The sequence below is a fragment of the Pongo abelii genome, chromosome 19 (assembly GCF_028885655.2).
Source record: "Pongo abelii isolate AG06213 chromosome 19, NHGRI_mPonAbe1-v2.0_pri, whole genome shotgun sequence".
NCBI lineage: Eukaryota > Metazoa > Chordata > Mammalia > Primates > Hominidae > Pongo > Pongo abelii.
In genome coordinates this window covers 49,640,503-49,665,470 of record NC_072004.2, presented here as the reverse complement: position 1 = coordinate 49,665,470, position 24,968 = coordinate 49,640,503, and the positions used below count along the sequence as shown (strand labels likewise).

The window sequence follows — 24,968 nt, the reverse complement described above, 5'->3', positions numbered from 1 at the left end:
GCCTGGCGCGGTGGCTTACGCCTGTAATCCCAGCACTTTGGGAGGCCGAGGTGGGAGGATCACCTGAGGCCAGGAGATTGGGACCATCCTGGCTAACACAGTGAAACCCCGTATCTACTACAAATACAAAAAATTAACCAGGCAAAGGTGGCACATGCCTATAATCCCAGCTACTCAAGAGGCTGAGGCAGGAGAATCACTCGAACCCGGGAGGCGGAGGTTGTAGTGAGCCGAGATTGTTTCACTGCACTCCAGCCTGGGCAATAAGAACAAAATTCTGTCTCAAAAAAAAAAAAAAAAGTTTTTTTAACTGCTTTAAATATTAGCAGGCTTATTAATAACATATATTATATCTTCCATATATTGTACCCATACCTTCTTCCTTCATTCAAATATTTATTAAGTATCTCCTATTGAGACACTGGCTAGGCCCTGGAAATAAAGAGGTAACAATACACTGCCTGCTTTAAGGAGCTCACGTAATATTAACTATTTCAATAGAGTATGAAAGGTACTATTATCTAAATACTCAAAAACTGCTAAAGAGAGGACATAACTGCTTCCAAAAGGAGTAACACTTGAATTTGGTGGTCTTGTTTTGTGCTATGGTGGTTTTTAAATAATTGTATACATGTTCATGGCTAAAAAGAAATTATTACCAAACACACCACATCACAATTTTTAAGTATGTGACATACAAAAAAAATCTCCCCCAATTATCCAACCCTTCTCCATCTCAACTCCCAATCCCCCAAATAGCCATGATTAGTAATATGGTATATATCTGTCCAGATGGGTCTCACACACACACACACTTATTTCATATAAAACCAGTTTCATATTATATATACTATTCTGAAGTTGCTCTCCATGTTGATGTATACGACTGCACTTTTCCACTGTAATGCCCACTGCACCATTAATTTAGTCCACTATTGAGGGACATTTTCACTGTTGCCCATTTTTCCCTTTCTACCTTTATTATTGTATTTGTATGTATGTATGTATGTATGTATGTACGTATGTATGTATGTATTTTGAGACAGAGTGTTGCTCTGTCACCCAGGCTGGAGTACAGTGGCATAATCTCGGCTCACTGCAACCTCTGCCTCTTGGGTTCAAGTGATTCTCCTGCCTCTGTCTCCCAAGTAGCTGGGATTATTGGTACGTACCACCACACCCTGCTAATTTTTGTATTTTTAGTAGAAACAGGGTTTCTCTATGTTGGCCAGGCTGGTCTTGAACTCCTGACTTTAAGTCATCCGCCCACCTCAGCCTTCCAAAGTGCTAGGATTACAGGCATAAGCCACCGTGTCTGGCCTATTGTTTTCTTTATTGTTTTTGTCATAATTATAAAGTGGCAATAAATATCCTGGTACCTACCTCAAAAGTATGTCTATATGATGGCATTTATTTATGCACGAGTTGTTCCAACAGCAACTTATTAAAGGCAACAATAAGTCCCTGTTTCAATTTCTGTATTTCAAACTCATAACCAGACCGGGTACAGTGGCTCATGCCTGTAATCCCAGCTACTCGGGAGGCTGAGGCAGAAGAATCATTTGAACCCAGGAGGTGGAGGCTGCAGTGAGCTGAGATCAAGTCACTGCACTCCAGCCTGGGCGACAGAGTGAGACTCTGTCTCAAAAAAAAAAAAAACCCAAAACCCAAAAAACTCATAACCAAACAAAAACCATTTTCTTCAAAACAGGACAATCTGAGGGCTTCCATTTTAGTTTCTAAGCGAGCAGATGAATTGATTCATGATTTAGCCACTTAAGGCCCTTATCATCCAGTTCAATAGCAGTAGTTACCCTGATGTTTTTGACTATATGGATTCAAATGGTTTTTCTCAGTCACGGATTGTTTAAATTGCACTCATAATGGATTGTTGGTTAAAGACAAAAAGCATATAGAACATTGCAATACAGCAAATTAATAAAATATTAAAACAGTAAATTTTATCTCAAGATAATCTTTACATTTATAACTTGCATTATTCTAATAGAAATGTGTGTATGTGTATATGTATATGTATATATATGAATGTCTTGTCAAAATGTCTCTAGTGTTTGAAATGCCCGGGTTAAAAAAAGGAAACAGTGATAACTATATCTAATTTAGTTGATTTTGTTTGTGTGTGTGTGTGTGTGGGGAGGGGGGGCGCTGAGGGACTAACTTGCTCCTAAGTGTTTATAAATAGCAGCCTGAAACCTCCTCATTTAGATCTTCATTTGAAAACAAAGCTTGAACATTATAAAACAAAAACAAGTTGATTTTTTTAAAAGAGCAGAATACAAGTTTCTCAAAATACCAGGTCAGGGAAGCAACTCCTCTCTCCCACATTTTTTCATACGTAACTTAAATGTTAAATTTTAAGCTACATATGCAGTCCTTAAAGCACATGTACTTTAGAATTTGTAAAGTATGGTTTTTATTACACAATTAAACACTGCATTTATCTTATTAGAAAATTCAGTTTGTCTTTATGGACTAGTAATATCTTAAAGGTATTCAACTTTATAATACACAGTTTAATAATATACTCATCAAAATAAAATGCTTTTTCTTCAAATTATTTCTCCCATATGTAATGTAAACAATTTAACCAAATGACCAGAAAGAAAAATTCCTATAGGGATTCACAAAATTCAAGAATCTCAGCCAGGCATGGTGGCTCAGTAATCCTAGCACTTTGGGAGGCCGAGGTGGGCTGATCACCTGAGGCCAGGGGTTTGAGACCAGCCTGGCCAAGATGGCAAAATCCTATCTCTACAAAAGGTACAAAAATTAGCCAGGTGTGGTGGCAGATGCCTGTAATCCCAGCTACTTGGGAGGCTAAGGAGGGAGAATCACTTGAACCCAGGAGGCGGAGGAGGCTGCAGTGAGCTGAGATTGCACCACCGCACTCCAGCCTGGGTAATAGAGTGAGACTCCATCTCAAAAAAATAATATATATATATATATATATATACACACATGTGAAAAAAATTTGAGAGTTCCTCCACAAATTATTCAAAATGCTGCAATATGGCAAATTGCTGGAGATAGAGTTACTGGATCAAAGTCTAAATAGACGCTAACTTGAAAAATACAATCCTATGAGAAATGAGTGCAAATCTCCCAAGGCTGAAAAGTCAGGAGTAGGGAAGAATCTCCTACTGCTCAAAATCTGTCGTTCTGAGGGATGACCTGTTAGGCCTACTGTAAGCCAGTCCTCACCAAGTGCCTCACATTTTACATGGAAGCCACAGTAATTCAGACCGTCAAGACCGAGATAAATAAAAATATAAGACCTTTTTGTGATCTTAAGTTGCCATTAAATGTTTGGTGACTCAGATAATTTGGCTTTGGATCTACTGTACTGCTAGACCCATAGGCCTTCCTCAAGGGAAAAGGTCCCAAAACAATACTTACCAGGGAGCACTAAAACAGTAATTCTTAAACTATAATGTGCATCAACATTTTAACATACCAGGAATGTCACTGAAAGTGCAGAACCCAGGGGCCATACTTCAGAGATTCTGATTCATTACATCAGAAGTAGGGCCTAGTAATTAGTATTTTTAACAAGCAGCCCACGTGATTCTGATGATGGTGGCTCCTAGTTCATAGACAGAAAAACATGAAGACTTCTCTTCCATGTATCACAAAGAATAATTACTAACGTCTAGACATTTTTTTGTTTTGTTTTGTTTTTTGAGACAGAGTCTAGGTCTTGTTGCTCAGGCTGGAGTGTAATGGCACGATCTTGGCTCACTGCAATCTCTGCCTCCCGGGTTCAAGTGATTCTCCTGCCTCAGCCTCCCGAGTAATTGGGATTACAGGCGCATGCCACCACGGTCGGCTAATTTTGTATTTTTAGTAGAGACGGGGTTTCTCCATTTTGGTCAGGCTGGTCTCGAACTCCTGACCTCAGATGATCTGCCTGCCTCGGCCTCCCAAAGTGCTGGGATTACAGGCGTAAGCCACCGTGCCCGGGCTTTATTTGTATTCTTTACTGAGTTGAACTGAATACTGTATTAAATTTCTGTGTAACAGGTAAGAGAAAAATATAAATTTTTGAAATGAAGCCTCAGATTCAAGGGTTGGGTTTTCCCCCCAACTAATAATATTTTTAATTATACTCCCATTTTACTTAAAAGCACTAAGATTTCACATATACTTCACTTAATTCTTAGCACAGGTAAAGAACAGTATTAATTAACTCTACTATAGAGACAGAAGAAAAGCAGTATGAAAGAAATTTGCTCAGTCATGTCCAGAATCAGTGGAAGTAGCATCATCAGAACCTCACTACCCAATTTAAGTTAACACAATTCAGCCGACCACATTGCATCCTAAACTTAAATTGGTACTCACTAGCCATAAATATTTAGGTTCTTATTTCACAAACTTGGGGAAAAAAGTGAAAACTTCCAGGTAAAAAGACTTACATAGGCATACTTATTCTTTTTTTCTTTCTTTTTTTTTCCAAGACAGAGTCTCACTGCATTACCCAGCCTGGAGTGCAGTGGCATGATCTCAGCTCACTGCAACCTCTGCCTCCTGGGCTCAAGCGATCCTACCACCTCGACCTCCCAAGTAGCTGGGATTACAGGTGTGTGCCATTATGCTCAGCTAATTTTTGTATTTTTTGTAGAGACGGGATTTTGCCATGTTGCACGGGCTGGCTGAACTCCTGAGTTCAAGTGATCCGCCTGCCTTGGCCTCCCAAAGTGCTGAAATTACAGGTGTGAGCCACAGCACCCAGCAGCATACTTACTGTTTTATGATAACTTCTCAAACTTCATTAATTAATTGGACAGAAAAATCAAGCCTCAGCCGGGCTCTGTGGCTCACACCTGTAATCCCAGTGCTTTGGGAGGCCAAGGCAGGAGGATCACATCAGGTCAGGAGTTCAAGACCAGCCTGGCCAACATGGTGAAACCTCATCTCTACTGGAAAAAAAAAAAAAAATTAGCCGGGCGTGGTGGCATGCACCTATAATCCCAGCTACTCAGGAAGCTGAGGTAGGAGAATTGTTTGAACCCGGGAGGCGGAGGTTGCAGTGAGGCGAGATCACGCCACTGCACTCCAGCCTGGGTGACAGAGCTAGACTCAGTCTTGAAAAAAGACAAGCCTCAAGAAGTTGCTTATTATTTATAGTATGAAATAATCATCCACAAAGACCTTAAAACTAGCAAACACACATATACATATGGGCTTATACTCAATATTGCTTCAGGCAGGGAATATGTATTCTCCAAGTCATTCTTAACCTTCAGACTAGAGAGGAAGCATAGCACAGTGGACAAGACCATGGACAAGACCTAGAGCCAGACTATCTGAGTCTGAGTCCTGGTTCTGCCCCATAATAATTAGGCCTCTCTGAGTTTCCTCATCTATAAAACAGAAATCATTTACTAAGCCTTACTAGGATTAAGTGAGTTTCTAGCCTGTCCTGTTCTAGGAAGCTTATGAAAAATGCATCTAAGGCTAAACAGCATTAATTAAAACCAGAGTCAGGAAACTGCATGCCACAACGGCCTACACAGTTTCCATGGGAGATTGTTAAATGTGATTCTAAGGTTTCAAACAACCAATATGGAAAAGAAAGCTGATCAGGCATGCTACAATGATACACAGAAAAATCCAAAACTTGTTAGGAATTTGATGGGGCTTCATAAAGAAGAAAACATAATGAAGTAAGTAATGACTCTGATAACAAGCTAACAACAGATCCAAATAGGGTAGTTTCCCATGACGACTGTTATTACTACAGACTGATAGTATTCGCGTAATTTAGTAAAAGCAATTTTATTAGGAGTCAAAAACAATGCAGTCCAGGTATCCAGATGTCTATTAACAAAGCTTGATTCAGAGGTGAATTTCAGACTATCTGTAAGAACAGCACTACCTTGTATCCTTTAAGCAATCCTTCCTAAATACTTTATCTCAGTCAAATTTTGATAAATACTTAAGAGGTAATGAGACTGAGTTTGAAGTCTGGCCAGAATCCGTAATACAGCTCTCCTATGGTGCCTGTTAAATACAAACACATAGGCCTTAACAGACAATGATGATAAGGTTGAGAACTTGTGAAAACAGAGGAAACTACTAAACATACTTGCTTGAATATTTACAGTAAGCAGCTAGGAAGAAAGGCCAAAATTCTCTTTAGAGATTGTTTTGACAGAATGTGAGCTGCTCTAATTCTGTCATTCTATGTGACCACTTACAGTAAGTTTGTCCAACCTGGGGCCACACGTGACCCAATACAAATTCGTAAACCTTCTTAAAACATTTTGAGATTCTTTTGCGATTTTTTTTTTTTAGCTCATCAGCTATTGTGAGTGTATTTTATGTGTGGCCCAAGACAATTCTCAATTCTCCTCCCAATGTGGCCCAGGGAAGCCAAAAGACTGGACACTCCTGACTTAGGAGTTTAAAATTAAAACATGAAACAGAGTACAAAAAAAAAGGCCGGGTGGTGGGAGGAATAAAGAAATTGTTTTGAATTCATCTTAGAGATTCAAATGGGATCCAGACATAGGAAATTAGAATGCTCAATTCAATACAGATAATATTAACCATTGATGTTTATAATTGCTTTGCTTCAGGCAGAGGAAGATGCTTAAGAAAGTTTTTAAAATACTTCAAAAAGCTCATACAAATAAATTTTTTTAAGTTGTAATAACAGGAAAAATTATGGCTCAGAACTAGGCAAAGTACTGTGAAAGGGTTTTAATTTTTGATTACACACCAGTATAAAGGGATGACAAAGACAAAAAAATGGTAAACTGGATATCTGAATCATATTCCATTTGCAGACACACATCGTAACCCTGACAGCCTGCTAAAAAGCCAGCCTGTTAGCAAATCCATTTAAGAACATAACTAAATCATCAATGGACTGATGATCATTATACTAGTTACACTGGAAAACCTAATTATTTTGATTTCTGTGGATCTAATATAATGACCTGATATTTAAAGCCAGCTGCCACTTTCCTGAGATCAGAATCCATCTAAACTTCTTTTCTTCTGACCAAAAAAATCAAATAATTCCAAGGAGATCCAAATATATCAAATAATACAAGGAAGCAGCACAAACACTTAATTTCTGTGAGAAAGGCAACTACTCTGGAAGGCAGAACAATGCATGAAACTTTGCTGAGGTATCTATTATCTACACACGGTACTTTGATTTGAAAGCTGAAATGAAGTCACAGTGAAGCAGGTACTATCAGACCATGTCATTTTCATCTAAGTATGTCCTTCACTAAACTAAGAGTCTAGGTTCAATTTTCATGAATTATGAAAACTGGAGTCAGTCAGCTCATTTAAAAGCCACAGAATTAGCTACAATTCAGTTGAACACGTAAAAAGGCATTGTTTTAATATTTTAACAGGATCTAAAGGCCATACTTCCTTCAAATAAAGCTTCCCCAAATGAATCCCCTAGGAAGAGTTTCATAATTTCCTACAATTTGAAACAAGACAAATCAACATCTTGCTTTTTCCAGATTTCTTACCTGTGTTGCCAAACTCAAGACCTGCTGGACTAGCTCCTGTGTTTCTGATGGTTTCTTGAGAAACAGCTTCACTATGGCAGTAAGCAGAGTGAGCTGCACCTAAACAGACATAATTTGTGATAGAGTGAAAGAATGGCACTGGCAGTATTCCCTGCCATCATCTCCAAAGTGGTGTTTCCCTAACTATGAATTACTATGGAGCCTTTCTGATTTTGGTTAAGAGACAAAAGGCTGAAACTCAATATCAACAATAGCAGTCAAAAGCATTCGTGGGAAATACAAAGGTATTCAACCGAAAACTCTAACCTTTTAACCTCGAAATGCATTTTTAGCACAAAATATTGCTTGTTTCTAAGCTAGATAGTTACCTGTGTTTATTATTATTATTATTACTATTATTATTTTGAGACAAGGTCTCCCTCTATTGCCCAGGCTGCACATTCATAGCTCATTGTAGCCTCAAACTCCTGGACTCAAACAATCCTCCTGCCTCAGCTTCCCAAGTAGCTGGGACTACAGATGCAAGCCACTACAACTAATTTTTAACATTTTTGTATTGTTTGTAGAGATGTAGTCTTGCAATGTTGCCAGAGCTGGTCTCATACCCCTGGCTTGAAGCGATTCTCCTGTATCAGCCTTCCAAAGTGCTGGGATTACAGGCATGAGTAACTGAGCCTGGCTTGTATTTCTTAAAGTATATGTGAACATACTGATGGTGATAAAATTGGCTCCTGAGCAAGTCTTTCATTATTTACTTCTACCAAAAGCTACAATTTGGGGGGAATTATGGAATCATCTGTCATACTGGGGCAAGAGCCAAGAAGTAGAATTATGTCAGATTACAGCCTATTAGGAGTTGGCTGCTAAACCACAAAGCTATTGACTTGTACACACTCCTTAAATTAGGTCTATTAAAATTGCTATAGTAGATTACATACATGATTTTCTATTTGCTTTGAGTACAAATGCCAAGAAAAAAGGGCTTAATAATTTATTGGCTTCCTGGTCCCGTGGCTCTAATTTTGGTAAGGGAAGGTGAGAAGCAGTCTCAGAATTTTCACCCAAAGATAATCTTTTCAAACCTCACCACAGCCTCTAGCGAAAATCCCTGCTGTAGTGAGCCACAGCCATTACTAACAGAAATGTGTAGTCATTTCTTAACAGAAATGTAGTCATTTCTAAGAATGACAGAAAATAAAAAAGTAGTGGTAACTACTGCTCTAAGCCAGTGGTTGTCAAAGTGTGGTTCTGGATTGCCAGCAGCAACCTCACCCTGAACCTTGTAAGACATGCAAATACTTAGGCACATCTCAGACCTACTGAGTCAGATACTCTCAGGGTGAAGCCCAGCAACATGTGCTTTAAAAAGCCCCCCAGCTTTTTCAATAATGCTCACTGAAGTTTGAGAACTACTGGTCTCAGTTATGTAGGTTTTTAACATTAGAAATCAGTAAAACTGGCCAGGCAAGGTGGCTCATACCTGTGATCCCAGCACTTTGGGAAGCCGAGGTGGGTGGATCGCCTAAGGTCAGGAGTTCGACACCAGCCTGGCCAACATGGTGAAACCCTGTCTCTACTAAAAATACAAAAAATTGGTTGGGAGTGATGGTGGATGCCTGTAATCCCAGCTACTCGAGAGGCTGAGGCGGGAGAATCACCTGAACCTAGGAGGCAGAGGTTGCAGTGAGCCAAGATCCTGCCACTACACTCCAGCCTTGGCAACAAGAGTGAAACTGTCTCAAAAAAAAAAAAAAAAAATCAGTAAAACTGGCCAGGCACAGTGGCTCATGCCCGTAATCCCAGCACTTTGGGAGGCTGAGGTGGGTGGATCACCTAAGCTCAGGAGTTCAAGACCAGCCTGGCCAACATGGTGAAACTCTGTCTCCACTAAAAACATAAAAATTAGCTGAGTGTGGTGGTGCACACCTATAATCCCAGCTACTCGGGAGGCTGAAGCAGGAGAATCACTTGAACCCAGGAGGCAGAGGTTGCAGTGAGCCAAGATCCTGCCACTGCACTCCAGCCTGGACAACAAAGTGAGACTCTGTCTCGAAAACAAAAACAAAAAATCAGTAAAACTGAGAAGACACATCCCTGTTGGGAGAAAAATGAACATACTATATGTAAATACAGACACAGAAGAAACTGCCTATATCCTTTGCTTACTCTGAAATCTCCCCAAAGACATCTAAAACTACTAGGATAGACAAGAGACAAGAACTTACCTGGGTGCTTTCATCGTGAAAACCCTCCAGGAAGCTTTCTAGTAACTCATCTGCATTGTCAATTCTTTCAGCATATTCTCCCACAATCCAAATCATAGCTGCTCGAGCATCTGGCTCATCCAGCGAGTCTAAGTTCTCACATAGAGTGGCAATGATACTTTCATACCTGATGAACAAAAATGAACTATGGTTACTGAGGGCAAAACTAAGAACTGTATTTAATAGTGAAGGCTAAAGGCAAAACCACAAACAAGGGACCCTAAACCAAACCACCAGACTGTAAAAGCTTTTAGTCAAGAGAATGAATAGGTTTTAAGTCAGAAGATTTTAATGACTAAAATTTCCCTTCAATTATTTTTTAAGACCTAGACCTTAAAACCTTTATAAAAATTCATCAGATGTTCTTTTGTTTTGTTTTTTGAGACAGGGAGACAGGGTCTCACTCTGTCACCCAGGCTAGAGTGCATTGGCATGATCACAGCTCACTATAACCTCAAACTCCTGGGCTCAAGCGATCCTCCCTCCTCAGTCTCCTGAGTAGCTAGGACTACAATTGAGTGCCACTGCACTCAGCTAAATTAAAAAAATTTTTTTTTTGTAGAGATGGGGGTCTTGCTATGTTGACAGGCTGGTCTCAAACTTGTGGCCTCAAGTGATCCTCTCGCCTTGGTCTCCCAAAGTGATGAAATTACAGGTGCGAGCCACACTGCCATTTTTACAAGGAAAAATTAAGCTATGGTGTAAGATAATACCACTACCTTGTATTTGTAACAATCTTTCATACAAGTAGATTAGAAAATTTTCCTATTGTTCCATTTTGCCTTCATGGTAGAGAGGAACAGAAATTCCACTTTTTAGGCAATTGAAGTTAGACAACAACAGCGTCCAGACAAGAAATGGTAAATCTGTCCCTTAATACACTTATCTCTCCTTTTTATAAAAGAGATCTTTTTTTTTTTTTTTTCTTTTTTCTTTGAGACGGAGTGTTGCTCTGTCGCCCAGGCTGGAGTGCAGTGGTGCGATCCTGGCTCACTGCAAGCTCTGCCTCCCGGGTTCACGCCATTCTCCTGCCTCAGCCTCCTGAGTTGCTGGGACTACAGGTGCCCACCACCACGTCCGGCTAATTTTTTTTATATTTTTAGTAGAGACGGGGTTTCACCATGTTAGCCAGGATGGTCTCCATCTCCTGACCTCGTGATCCGCCCACCTTGGCCTCCCAAAGTGCTGGGATTACAGGCGTGAGCCACCGCGCCCGGCCCCAAAGAGATCTTTCTTTATGTTAGTTCCTCTAAAGGTACCTGCACTGACTTATTTCTCCAAAGAAAGAAGTAATTCAAATATTTATTTTTACATATCTATAGCTCTCTCAGGCTTACCATGTTGAATCCATCTCCTTGGCTAATGTAGTTTTAACGATTAGAATGACCCTGTATAATAAATTAGACGTGGACAACTAAACAGCACACTTAACTAAGTATCTGCCTACTTCTACTGATTAAACTAGGCTCTTGATTGCTTTCGTAAACGTAAACCGTCCTAACTCCTTATTAACCATAAACCAGAAATGGACACATTTCTCTACCAATCACATTCAGATACACATCTTCACCTTTAATAAGTTTAAATGTCGGGCACAGTGGCACAGGCCTGTAGTCCTAGCTACTGGAGAGGCTGAGGCAAGAGGATCACTTAAGCCCAGGAGTATGTGTCCAGCCTGGGCAACACAGTGAGATCCTGTCTGAAAACAAACAAAAAAAGAGTTAATTTAAAAAAGTTTGGGCTGGGCACAGTGGCTCATGCCCATAATCCTAGCACTTTGGGAGGCTGAGGTGGGGGGATCACCTGAGGTCAGAAGTTCGAGACCAGCCTGGCCAATACGGTGAAACCCTGTCTCTACTAAAAATACAAAAATTAGCCGGGTGTGGTGGCAGGCACCTGTAATCCCAGCTACTCGGAAGATTGAGGCAGGAGAATCGTTGAACCCGGGAGGCAGAGGTTGCAGTGAGCTGAGACCACGCTACTGCACTCCAGCCTGGGCAACAGAGTGAGACTGTCTCAAAAAAAAAAAAAAATTAGAAACTGACCCTCTTCTTTATTGGGAGAGTAGTCAAAGTATGTGGTTCTCTTTCCAAAATAACTATTTCTAAAATTGTAAAAATATACACAATGCTTAATAAACCACTACCTTGCCAAAATATATCTACTAATTCTTGAGCCCACCACTAAGCTAACTTACTACAAGCTGCTTCATTTAACATTATCTTTAAAGACAATCAGAAGTGGGCCGGGCATGGTGGCTCATGCCTGTAATCCCAGCACTTTGGGAGGCTGAGGTGGATGGATCACCTGAGGTCAGGAGTTCGAGACTGGCCTGGCTAGTGAAACCCCGTCTCTACTAAAAATACAAAAATTAGCCAGACATGGTGGCACGCACCTGTAATCATAGCTACTTGGGAAGCTGAGGCAGAAGAATCACTTGAACCCAGGAGGCGGAGGTTGCAGTGAGCTGCTATCACACCACCGCACTCACCTGGGCAACAGAATGAGACTCCGTCTCACAAAAAAGACAATCAGAAGCTCTATGAGTGTAAGGCAAAATGAGATTTAAGATGCTTTTAAACCCTGCTTTTATTTCATTTTCAGATTCTTTAATTACTTGTTTTCAAAAATCAAATCTAGAAAAATATTTTTGCTTCATATACTAAGAGGCCTCAATCTGAAAAACTTGTGAAGTGAAAATGTAGATTTTTTTTTATATCTGTATGAGAATAACTACAATACTTCAGAAAAGGCATGAGACTGATAATCTGTTATATGTTCTGTAATTCTCCACAATGTAGTAGGTAACATGCAAAGTAAATAGCACAGCTGTTCCCTTCCTGGCTTTTATGGTAGGGTGCTATATGATATATCATCCAAACTTATACATTTCTGAGAAGAAAAGGTGCACAATTATTAATTATGTCTGGATAACAGGTATAAACTGAGATTATGCCTGAACAACCTAGAATATATAGATATCCCATTTAACAGTAACTTTGCCATCAAAGAATCTGGTTAACTTTAAAATATGCCAATAGACAATGCATATTCAGGCAGAGCTTCAATTCTTCCTAAAGAAAGAAAGCAGGGTGAAAACTCAGGTTTTAATCCCTGTGCTAACCATTTTATGTTTCCAATTTTTGATAAAGTATCCTATTATGACCAGGAACATTCAAAAGAGTAATTCTTACCTAGGCAATTTCAAAATGCCTTAAACATTTCGTAAGTAATTTGAGAAAGAGGAGTAAAGGTATTTGGACATACTTGTTGGGGTATTTGCGGAAGATGTCCCTGATGACAACAATTGCTTCTTGGACCACATAATTCACTTTGGTCTGGATTAGATCAAGCAATGTGCTTACACAGCGCTCTGCAGATTGCTGGGAAGAAAAATGCAAAAAATGAGAAGTCAGATGACCTATGCGATACCACCTCAACATAAAAATTTTGAAACATGCAGGTGCATCAACTAAACCAAACTAAATGATCAGGCACTTAATTTGACCAAGCTATACTACAGGCTAGATACCAAGCTATATGATACAGTTTTATTCATTATTTGAACTGATAGGTGAATCAGTTCAAATGAATCCTTTGAATACAAACAAAAGGATGTTCCTCATGATGTATAAACATCTGAAAAACATTTATGTCAGGGATATTAATTTTCAAAGAAAATTATCATCTCAACCGTACTGCTTCTGATTTAAAAAAAAAAAAAATACTACCAAGGCCGGGTGTGATGGCGCATGCCTGTAATCACAGCATTTTGGGAGGCTGAGGCAGGTGGATCACCTGAGGTCAGGAGTTTGCGACCAGCCTGACTAACATGGTGAAACCCCGTCTCCACTAAATACAAAAAAATTAGCCAGGCGCATGCCTGTAATCCGAGCTACTTGGGGGGCTTTGACAGGAGAATCACCTGCACCTGGGAGGTGGAGGTTACAATGAGCCGATATCGTGCCATTGTACTCCAGCTTGGGCAACAACAGCGAAATTCTGTCTCAAAACAAAAAACACAAACAAACAAAAGGCCACGCACTGTGGCTCATGATTGTAATCCCAGCACTAGCACTTTAGGAGGCTGAGGCAGCTGGATCATGAGGTCAGGAGTTTAAGACCAGCCTAGCCAAGATGGTGAAACCCTGTTTCTACTAAAAATACACAAATTGGCCGGGCGTAGTGGCAGGCGACTGTAATCTCAGCTACTCGGGAGGCTGAAGCAGAGAATTGCTTGAATCCAGGAGGCAGAGGTTGTAGTTAGCCAAGATCACACCACTGCATTCCAATCTGGTTGACAGAACGAGACTCCGTCTCAGAAAACAAAACAAAACAAAAAAACTACCATTATGGCCAGGTACAGTGGCTCGTGCCTGTAATCCCAGCACTTTGGGAGGCGAGAGGTGGGTGGATTACCTGAAGTCAGGAGTTCTAGACCAGCCTGGCCAACATGGTAAAACCCCATCTCTACTAAAAATACAAAAATTAGCCGGGAGTGGTCACACATGCCTGTAATCCCAGCTACTTGGGATGCTAAGGCAGGAGAATTGCTTGAGCCTGGGAGACAGAGGTTGCAGTGAGCCGAGATCGTGCCACTGCACTACAGCCTGGCCGACAGAGCGAGACTATGCCCCCACCCCCACCAAAAAAACCTACCATTACAGCAGTATGGCAGAGGAGTAGGAGTGACATCCAATCACTGTATATTCAAAAAGTCCAGAAACAGAGAAACACACACACCCATCTTGGATAGCCAGGAGACAGAAGAAGAATAAGCCATTGTAGGAGGAAAGAATAAGATTTAAAGAATAAGCCAAAGTAGGAGGTCTTTAACTGAAGTTCATGGATGAGTGGAGACAGCAGAGGGTGTCTTTAAACCTACTGAAATGAAATTGCCAAATTTTGTAGGAGCTTTCAAGCATATTTTCCAGTGAGTGGGTCTACAACTTCCATTACATTTTTCAAAGTTACGCACGATCCAAAACACTCCAAAGAACTGTAGTGCTCGACAATTTACCAATTTTGGGGCTATGAAACTTAAAAGTCTATGGCATTAGATAAACAACAATTTTCCATAGCCTATAATTAATCTATAAAATGGAGTTTTATCTGTTAGTCTTTTATTAATGAAGAGAATATGAGAGAATACAGGTGAAAAAACAAATGTACAGAAACTACAAGTGATCATTTTTAAAAGAGAGAGATACCAGAACAGAGATCCTAAAAGTCAAGGACCAGCCTATCATATATTACAATGTACTATAATGGGTCACCCCATTATGTGCCTCCTGATAAGATGCAACAGGAAGTACAGAGAATCACCCAATAGGTATTCTTGCTAAAAATTCTGAACAAGAAAATTACCGAGCCTCTAGATTTAATTATCTAAAGAGGATGGAGGAATAGATAAAACAGCATCACTAAGATACAACAGCCAAATCCAGACTGTGGGAAATTCTATAAGCCTAATGACCTAGTTCCTTCAATACCTGGCACCAAAATAAGTAAGTAAAAAGACTTAAGAGACACATTATTCAAATGCAATGTGCAGACCTGAGACAGAGTCTTACTCTGTTGCCCAGGCTGGAATGCAGTGGCATGATCTTGGCTCACTGCAACCTTTGTCTCCCGGGTTCAAGCATTTCTCATGCCTCAGCCTCCCAAGTAGCTGGGATTACAGGCGTGCGCCACCCTGCCCGGCTAATTTTTGTATTTTTAGTAGAGACAGGGTTTCACCATGTTGGCCAGGCTGGTCTCGAACTCCTGGCCTCAACTGATCCGCCCGCCTCGGCCTCCCAAAGTGCTAGTATTACAGGTGTGAGCCACAGCGCCTGGCCCAGACCATATTTAGATTTTCATTTGCACAAACAAACTGTAAAAAAGACATTTTTACATAATTAAGGACAATTGAACGTGGACTGAATATTCAATAAAATTAAGAATTATTGTTAGTTGCTGGACATGGTAATGTGACAATATATTTTTTAAAGTATCTTATCTCTTAGATATACACACTGGACTACTTGAGTAAGATGATATATGGGATTTGTATTCGCATCCCACCCACCTGAAGGAAGAGGAAGAGGGAGAAGATAAAACGGAAACAGGTAACATATCAGTATTTGCTCAAGATGGATGATGACTACACAAGATCTCATTATTCAGTTTTACTTTATTGTACACCTGAAAATTTCTGTAATAAAATCTTTAGAAGTACTATAACAATCTAAACCACTATAAGCAATTTAATAAAAACAAAATTGCACCTTGAGATCATTTATATGAGGTCATATATAGGATGGTTCTGTTGTACCATGAAATGATTCTGCAGTCTTTTTTTTTTTTGAGACACAGTCTCGCTCTGTCACCAGGCTGAGTGCAGTGGCACAATCTCGGCTCATTGCAACCTCTGACTCCCTGGTTCAAGCGAATCTCCTGCCTCAGCCTCCCGAGTAGCTGGGATTACAAGTATGGGCCACCACACCCAGCTAATTTTTGTATTTTTAGTACAGACGGGGTTTCACCATGTTGACCAGGATGTCTCGATCTCCTGACTTCATGATCCACCCACCTCAGCCTCCCAAAGCGCTGGGATTAGAGGTGTGAGCCACCGCGCCCGGCCGATTCTGCAGTCTTTTATGTAGTTTTGTCCTTCTTCTGATTCTATTTATGTCCTCTATTTTATTCATTTTCAGCTATTAATTCCTTTGCTGTTATTGCAACAGCAAAACAGTTGGAAAAATTTAAATATGCTATATTTATTAATATTATAATTGTTATATTAATAAATTATGTAGTATGTAGAATATGGGCCACTGTAAGCATTGAATTACCATAAATTAGTAATACAAGTAAGTGCTTAGCACAGTGCTTGATATAAAGCTCATATTTAGTAAATCCTTAGTATTATCATTAAAATGAATACAAATAAAAGGATGTTACTCACGATGTATAAACATTTGAAAAACATTTATGTCAGGGATATTAATTTTCAAAGAAAATTATCATCTCAGCCATACTGCTTTCGATTAAAAAAAAAAAAACTACCATTAAAGCAGTATGGCAGAGGAACAGAAGTAAACATCCCATCATTGTATATACAAAAAGTCCAAAAACAGAAATACATACAAAATTCAGTATATGATAAAGACAACATTTCATAACAGTAAGGAAAGAACAATTTGTTCTGGTGTTTGATTCACTCTACTCATATCTTTCACTAAAATTATTTCCTGGTTGATTAAAATTACCCTTAAACATATAAAACAAGGGCTGGGCGCAGTGGCTTATACCTGTAATCCTAGCATTTTGGGAGGCCAAGGCGGGTGGATCATCTGAGGTCAGGAGTTCGAGACCAGCATAGCCAACATGGTGAAACCCTGTTTCTACTAAAAATACAAAAATTAGCCGGGCATGGTGGTGCATGCCTGTAATCCCAGCTACTTGGGAGGCTGAGGCAGGAGAATCACTTGAACCTGGGAGGCGGAGGTTGCAGTGAGCTGAGATTGCGCCATTGCACTCCAGCCTGGGCGACAAGTCAAGACTCCATTTCCCCACCACCCCCCAAAAAACAAATAAAACAAAATCATTGCCATAGAAGTAAAAAAAAAAAAAAAAAAAAAATAGTGAATTTTATATAACTTTAGGTGAAGCACAATTTTCTAAGTGTGCCACTGAGGAAAAACACTGACTGAGAAAAGCTGATACAAAAATCTAAACTTCTGTGCATCAAGAAAGCAGAAGTCTAAAGGACAACAAACTAGGAAAATAAATGCTAACTAAAAGAAGGGTTAACATCTCAATTACAAAAGACTTTAAAATAGCAATGTGGAAAAGATAACATATTGGAAAAAGGTGCATAGGACATGAGTGAGCAATTCCCAAATGGCTAATAAGCATAACTGTTATGAAAAAATGTTCACTTCAACTAGAGTTCAAAGATTTAGTAGCAAGGATACTCCTTATACCACGATTTGGAAAAAGAGTAGAAACAACTTTAAGGTCCTATAATAAGGGATAAAGTTACAAATTCAGTAAGTTATCAAGTAATTACACGTTGTGTCTATAAACTAGAAACTAAAGATGACATAAATTTTTCTTTATAATGTGGATCAATGTCCATGATATTACTAGTAAGTAAAAAAAAAAGTAGATAAAACAGAGTAAATAAATAGCATTTGTGGAATGATTTCATTTTTATAAAAAAATACAGCTTTGTATAGAACACTATATAAACAATGATATAAAATGATGTCTACCAGATTATGTTCACTGCATATCTGAGAGAGTGAAACAGAAGATGGGGGAAGCAGGGTACCCCATTTTTTGTTTAACTTGTTCTATAATTATATATAGTAAACAAATATGGTTTTCCTAACAGGAAAAATATGTTTTTGTCTTTAAGAAATGACACACAAACCACTATTTTATTCTAATATATAAAAATTAGAAATAGTAAACACAAAATAACCAGAAGACTAGGAAGTGAAGAACTCCTGGTCTTAACCTAGTGCCTTAACCTCTCTCCTTTTTAAAACTGAAAAGGACCAGGAGTTTGTTTACTCCTGAAAGAAATAGGCAAAAGTTACTGAACAAAAAAATAGCACCATAGGATTGCTTTTTCAGTGCTATTTATTTGCTCAACAGCTTGTTGCTTCCCAAAGCTATACAGAAAGTTCATTACAATTCTTATGCTGCTGATTCTTGTCCCATGGATGAGTTAGTGCAAACAGGCAATCATTGCCTCTCCTGGTCCAATTAACTGTCTGGCTTGGCAACTCTGTCAAACTGAAAACCTTCATGGCTGAAACAGTTATAGGAAAAGTTCTAAGGTAAATCTGGGTAATCCAAAATGACAGCACTAGATAAGACAGGATTCCTGAAGGGTGACCTTAAGTTTCCTGAGAAAGTTCATTCCTCACATCCTGTCATACTCCCACCAAAGCACGCTTAGTCAAAGGAAGAAGTGAAAGCCATCAGAAGTCTTTTCCAGAAGATTATGGAGAACCTTTCCATTAGTCACAATACATGACTAACAGCCTTGAGGAATCTAGATGCTTTGAGAACACTTTCTAGTAATTCCAGGGCTAGAAAGTCTCTGAACTTCAGAATAAGATATAATTTTTGTACTACTGTTTACAGCTTTGTCAGAGAGGTAGGTCATAAGACAATGGCAGTCTCGTGGAAAAGATGGCTATGTACACTAGTGAAGAGAACAAAACCACCTTACTCTTATGCTACCAAAATCTCTCTGAAAATTATCTACATTAATACTAAGTAGACGGCTAGTAAGATATGTTAATGTAAAAAGAAAAGAAAAACAAGTTGTGATGTGTGGTGATAGTGGTAATAAAAACGATGTTAACGTATCAAGATCCAACAAAAAGACTTTCCCATTTCTCCAATGAAGAGAAACATTAAATATCTGAATCGAGTGAGCTAGCAGAACCAGGAATAGAACCCAGGACTAGCTAACTTCTTGCTGTAACAGCCATTCTATTAAATTATTTATCAACAGAAACTACATGAAGCAGCACTAAATTGAAAAAAAACAAGGAAGGCCAATTAGGAACAGGTATTTCAAAGAAGATTCTCTGACACACATCTCCCTCCTTTTGTTCCTGTAAAGTACTGGTCATACTGTACAAATTGTTTTCGTATGCCTGAGAAATCATATGGTCCAACCCTCTGACTCTAGGCAGAACTGCATATAATCAAGTAGCAAGAACAACCATGGGGCTCTGAACCCATAAAAACAGTGAACAGAAGCCACTGTTAATTTCAACAAATTTCTGAATGAGGACAAACAAATGGAGGACTGCTGACTGATGAAGCAGGGCAATATAAATTACAGCCCATAATACTTACCAGAAGGCTGCAGCCAAGCTAGAAACCAATCTGCCCTCTAAGAACACATAGGCTCTTCAAGAGGTCTTCCATGTAAAGATAAATCCCCTTCCCTAAAGCAGAAACCTGATAGTCAACAGCCCTGCCTATGTATACAGAAGTCCTAATCAACTTTTCTGTTACCTCTTTCTTAAATAGAAACGAGCTGCACTTTACTGTATGCATGGCAAACATCTCAATTAAAAAATTATATGTATAGATATGCAATCATCACCAAAAAATATCCGATAATTAAATTCAAAGTGCAGAAACAAAAAACGAATCATTCATATCCTCAGAGATTCAAGAAGCTATTGCAACCACAAAAAGAGGAATGCAAGGAAAAATATACCAATAACAAGAAATAGGGAGGCTGTATGGAATGACGTGCAGAAGCCAGAAAAGCAATCAGTCAGAGTAGAACAAACAAGAAGACAGAGGACTGCAAAAGAGAAGGGTCTAAGACAAAATAAAGTTTACAGATTTGATATTATGCTTAAGGAACAGGAATAATATAGGGGCATGATAAAGACACACATGCAAGAAAAAAAAAAAGGCAATTAAAGAAACTCCAGGGCCAGGTGTGGTAACTCACACCTATAATCTCAACACTTTGGGAGGCTACGCAGGCGGATCACTTGAAGCTAGGAGTTCAAGACCAGCCCGGCCAACATGGCGAAACCTCGTCTCTACTAAAAATACAAAAATTAGCTAGGTGTAGTAGCGTACGCCTGTAATCCCAGCTACTCAGGAGGCTGAGGCATAAGAGTTGCTTGAGCCCGGGAGGCAGAGGTTGCAGTGAGCCGAGATCATACCACTGCACTCCAGCCTGGGCAACAGAGTGAGACTCCGTCTCAAAAATCAAAACAAAACAAAAAACCTCCAGAAAAAGAAAAGACACTATAAGAAAGAAAATGTAATCATTTGCATTATATTGGCCCTAAATATTTACACAGTCATAATATGCATAAATTTTACAAGCCAACAGTTGATAGAATAAGAAACAAAGGCATATTATTTCAATCTACCATGATAATGGATATAGGAACAAAAACCTTCATTATGTAACTACACTGGAAAATAGGAGACAGAAGTGGGAATGGTGGGTGTATGAACGAAACTTCTTATAGCAGATAGTTAACAGAAAAAGTCTATGGTAGGTAAATTAATAAATAATAGCATAAGAATATTATTGTTCTTTTTTGGAGACAGGGTCTTGCTCTGTCACCCAGAGTGAAAAGGTTTCAGGCTGGAGTGCAGTGGCACAATAACAGCTTACTACAGCCTCAACCTCCCAGACTCAAGCAATCTTCCTGCCTCAGCCTCCAAGTAGCTGGGACTACAGGTGTGTGCCACCATACCCAGCTAACTTAAAAAAGTTTTTGTAGAAATAGAGCCTTACTATGTTGCCTACGGTGGTCTCAAACTGCTGGGCTCAAGCAGTCCTCTCGCCTTGGCCTCCTAAAGTGCTGGGATTACAGGTGTGAGCCACTGCACCCAGCCAAGAATATTATTTAGAGATATGGCAGCCCAGTCATGTCTCCAAATCCATGGGAGATTGGTTCCTGGGCCCCTGTGGATACCAAAATCCATGGATGCTTAAGTGCCTTACATAAAATGGTATAGTATTTGCATTTATACACATCCTCTTGTATACTTTAAACCATCTCTAGATTATTTATAATACCTAATGCAATGTAAATATTATGTAAATAATTGTTATATTGTTTAAGGAATATAGACAAAAAAAAGTCTGTACATGTTCAGTACAGACAAAACCATCCTTTTTCTTTTCCCCTGAATATTTCTGATCCGCAGTTAGCTGAATCCACAGATGTGGAACTCATGGACATGGAGGACCTATTTTAATCAAAAGAATAACTAACAGCAAAATCAGAGTTAAAAATTATTCCCTCTGAGAAGAAAGTCTAGGTAGGGAAGGGAGGAACCAGAGACAGCTGCTTTCCATTAAAAATTCTTTAACATTTAAACTGTGTGCTTTATTATTTTGATAAACTTAAAAATTATTTTAAAGAAAAAGGTGAAGAGAACTCTCAGAATCCCCAATATGTGATCCTAACGACCATCAGACACTTGCCTCCACCTTGATGGCACACCGTCCAATGGCCCGCACAGCTTTTCGAACAAAGTCAACATCCACCTCTGTAGCATATTCTTTCAGTTCTGCCAGAACCTGTTAAACCCAGGAAGTGGTTAATCATTAAGGATTCTCAAATAGCAATCTCACAGCCTAGCTTCTTTAAAGGCCAGACCTTAAGAGCTAAATCATCGGACAGAGTGAGACTTTGTCTCAAAAAACAAACAAACAGCTCCCCCTCCCCCGCCCCCTCCCCCTCTCCGTCTCCCTCTCCGTCTCCCTCTCCCTCTCCCCTTTCTTCGGTCTCCCTCTCCTTCTTTTTTCGGTCTCCGTCTGTTGGCGAAGCTGGACTGTGCTGCGGTGATCTCGGCTCGCTGCAACCTCCCTGCCTCGGGCTCCTGTGACTCTCCTGCCTCGGCCTACCGAGTGCCTGGGATTGCAGGCGCCTGCTGCCACGCCTGAAAGGTTTTTGTGTTTTTGGTGGAGACGGGGTTTCGCCGTGTTGACCAGGCTGGTCTCCAGCTCCTGGCCTCGAGTGATCTGCCTGCCTCGGCCTCCCGAGGTGCTGGGATTGCAGACGGAGTCTCGCTCACTCAATGCTCAATGGTGCTCAGGCTGGAGTGCAGTGGCGTGATCTCGGCTCGCTACAACCTCCACCTACCAGCCTCCTGCCTTGGCCTCTTAAAGTGCTAAGATTACAGCCTCTGCCCCGCCGCCACCCCGTCTAGGAAGTGAGGAGCGTCTCTGCCTGGCCGGCCGCCCATCGTCTGGGATGTGAGGAGCCCCTCTGCCCGGCCGCCCCATCTGGGAAGTGAGGAGCGCCTCTGCCCGGCCGCCCATTGTCTGGGATGTGAGGAGAGCCTCTGCCCGGCTGCCCCGTCTGGGAAGTGAGGAGCGCCTCTGCCCGGCTGCCCCGTCTGGGAGGTGAGGAGTGCCTCTGCCTGGCTGCCACCCCGTCTGGGAGGAAGTGAGGAGCACCTCTGCCCGGCTGCCCCGTCTGAGAGATGAGGAGCACCTCTGCCCGGCCGCCCCGTCTGGGAGGTGAGGAGCGCCTCTGCCTGGCCGCCACCCCGTCTGGGAGGAAGTGAGGAGCGCCTCTGCCCGGCTGCCCCATCTGGGAAGTGAGGAGCGCCTCTGCCCGGCCGCCACCCCATATGGGAAGTGAGGAGCGCCTCTGCCTGGCCACCCCGTCTGGGAGGTGAGGAGCGCCTTTGCCCGGCCGTCCCGTCTGGGAGGTGAGGAGCGCCTCTGCCCGGCCGCCACCCTGTCTGGGAGGAAGTGAGGAGCACCTCTGCCCGGCTGCCCCGTCTGGGAGATGAGGAGCACCTCTGCCCGGCCGCCCCGTCTGGGAGGTGAGGAGCGCCTCTGCCTGGCCGCCACCCCGTCTGGGAGGAAGTAAGGAGCGCCTCTGCCTGGCTGCCCCATCTGGGAAGTGAGGAGCGCCTCTGCCCGGCCGCCACCCTGTATGGGAAGCGAGGAGCGCCTCTGCCCGGCCGCCTCGTCCGGGAAGTGAGGAGCACCTCTGCCCGGCCGCCCCATCTGGGAGGTGAGGAGTGCCTCTGCCTGGCTGCCACCCCGTCTGGGAGGTGAGGAGCGCCTCTGCCCGGCTGCCCCATCTGGGAAGTGAGGAGCGCCTCTGCCCGGCCGCCCCGTCTGGGAGGTGAGGAGCGCTTCTGCCCGGCCGCCACCCCATCTGGGAGGAAGTGAGGAGCACCTCTGCCCGGCCGCCCCATCTGGGAAGTGAGGAGCGCCTCTGCCTGGCCACCCCGTCTGGGAAGTGAGGAGCGCCTCTGCCCGGATGCCCAGTCTGGGAAGTGAGGAGCGCCTCTGCCCGGCCGCCCTGTCTGGGAGGTGAGGAGCGCCTCTGCCTGGCTGCCACCCCGTCTGGGAGGAAGTGAGGAGCGTCTCTGCCCGGCCGCCCCGTCTGGGAAGTGAGAAGCGCCTCTGCCCGGCCGCCCAGTCTGGGAAGTGAGGAGCGCCTCTGCCCGGCCGCCCCTTCTGGGAAGTGAAGAGCGCCTCTGCCCGGCCGCCCCGTCTGGGAGGTGAGGAGCGCCTCTGCCTGGCTGCCACCCCGTCTGGGAGGAAGTGAGGAGCACCTCTGCCCGGCCGCCCCGTCTGGGAGGTGAGGAGCGCCTCTGCCTGGCTGCCACCCCGTCTGGGAGGAAGTGAGGAGCACCTCTGCCCGGCCGCCCCGTCTGGGAGGTGAGGAGCGCCTCTGCCCGGCCGCCCCGTCTGGGAGGTGAGGAGCGCCTCTGCCCGGCCGCCCCGTCTGGGAAGTGAGGAGCGCCTCTGCCCGGCCGCCCCGTCTGGGAGGTAAAGAGCGCCTCTGCCCGGCCGCCCTGTCTGGGAGGCGTACCCAACAGCTCCGAAGAGACAGCGACCATCCGGAGCGGGCCATGAGGACGATGGCGGTTTTGTTGAAGAGAAGGTGGGGAAGTGTGGGGAAAGGAAGGAGAGATCAGATTGTTGCTGTGTCTGTGTAGAAAGAGGTGGGCATAGGAGACTCCATTTTGTTCTGACTAGGAGAAATTCTTCTGCCTTGGGATGCTGTTGATCTATGGACTTTCCCCCAGCCCCGTGCTCTCTGAAACATGTGCTGTGTCAACTCAGGGTTAAATGGATTAAGGGCGGTGCAAGATGTGCTTTGTTAAACGGATGCTTGAAGGCAGCATGCTCTTTAAGAGTCATCACCACTCCCTAATCTCAAGTACCCAGGGGCACAAACACTGCAGAAGGCCGCAGGGTCCTCTGCCTAGGAAAACCAGAGACCTTTGTTCATGTGTTTATCTCCTGACCTTCTCTCCACTATTATCCTATGACCCTGCCATATCCCCCTCTCCGAGAAACACCCAAGAATGATCAATAAATATTTCATAAATAAAAAAAATAAATTAAAAAAAAAAAAAAGAGCTAAATCATCATCAACTTGAGTCTGCATAAAGTCTGACCTGAGCAATGTTGGCTTGAGATGCCAAACGAATCATGATGTCCAACTTCTCTAGTTTAACATAGATGGGATCATTGTACTTCACAAAAAAGACTTTGATTTCCTGCTTCAAGATTTCAGGCCTAGGGTACACAGAAACAGAAGAAAGGAAGGTGAAGGCATATACTGATATACCCTTCTGAGACTGTATTAATACCTAATCTGTGCCTCTCTGCTCTCCTCTCGCTCCACTCAGGCAAAAAAAAAAAAAAAAA

General features: G+C 42.1%; 1 protein-coding gene across 17 annotated transcripts in view; it reads right to left on the bottom strand.

Moving 5' to 3' along the window:
• AP2B1 (adaptor related protein complex 2 subunit beta 1) overlaps positions 1-24,968 on the bottom strand; it is a 148,646-nt gene that overhangs the window by 74,314 nt on the left and 49,364 nt on the right. For all 17 annotated transcript variants that reach the window (XM_054535204.1, XM_054535207.1, XM_054535208.1 and 14 more), the window contains 5 exon segments: positions 24,716-24,836; positions 21,768-21,863; positions 13,049-13,164; positions 9,743-9,908; positions 7,518-7,616 (listed from right to left, as the gene is read on the bottom strand). In XM_054535204.1, the coding sequence (XP_054391179.1) occupies positions 7,518-7,616; positions 9,743-9,908; positions 13,049-13,164; positions 21,768-21,863; positions 24,716-24,836 (598 nt within the window).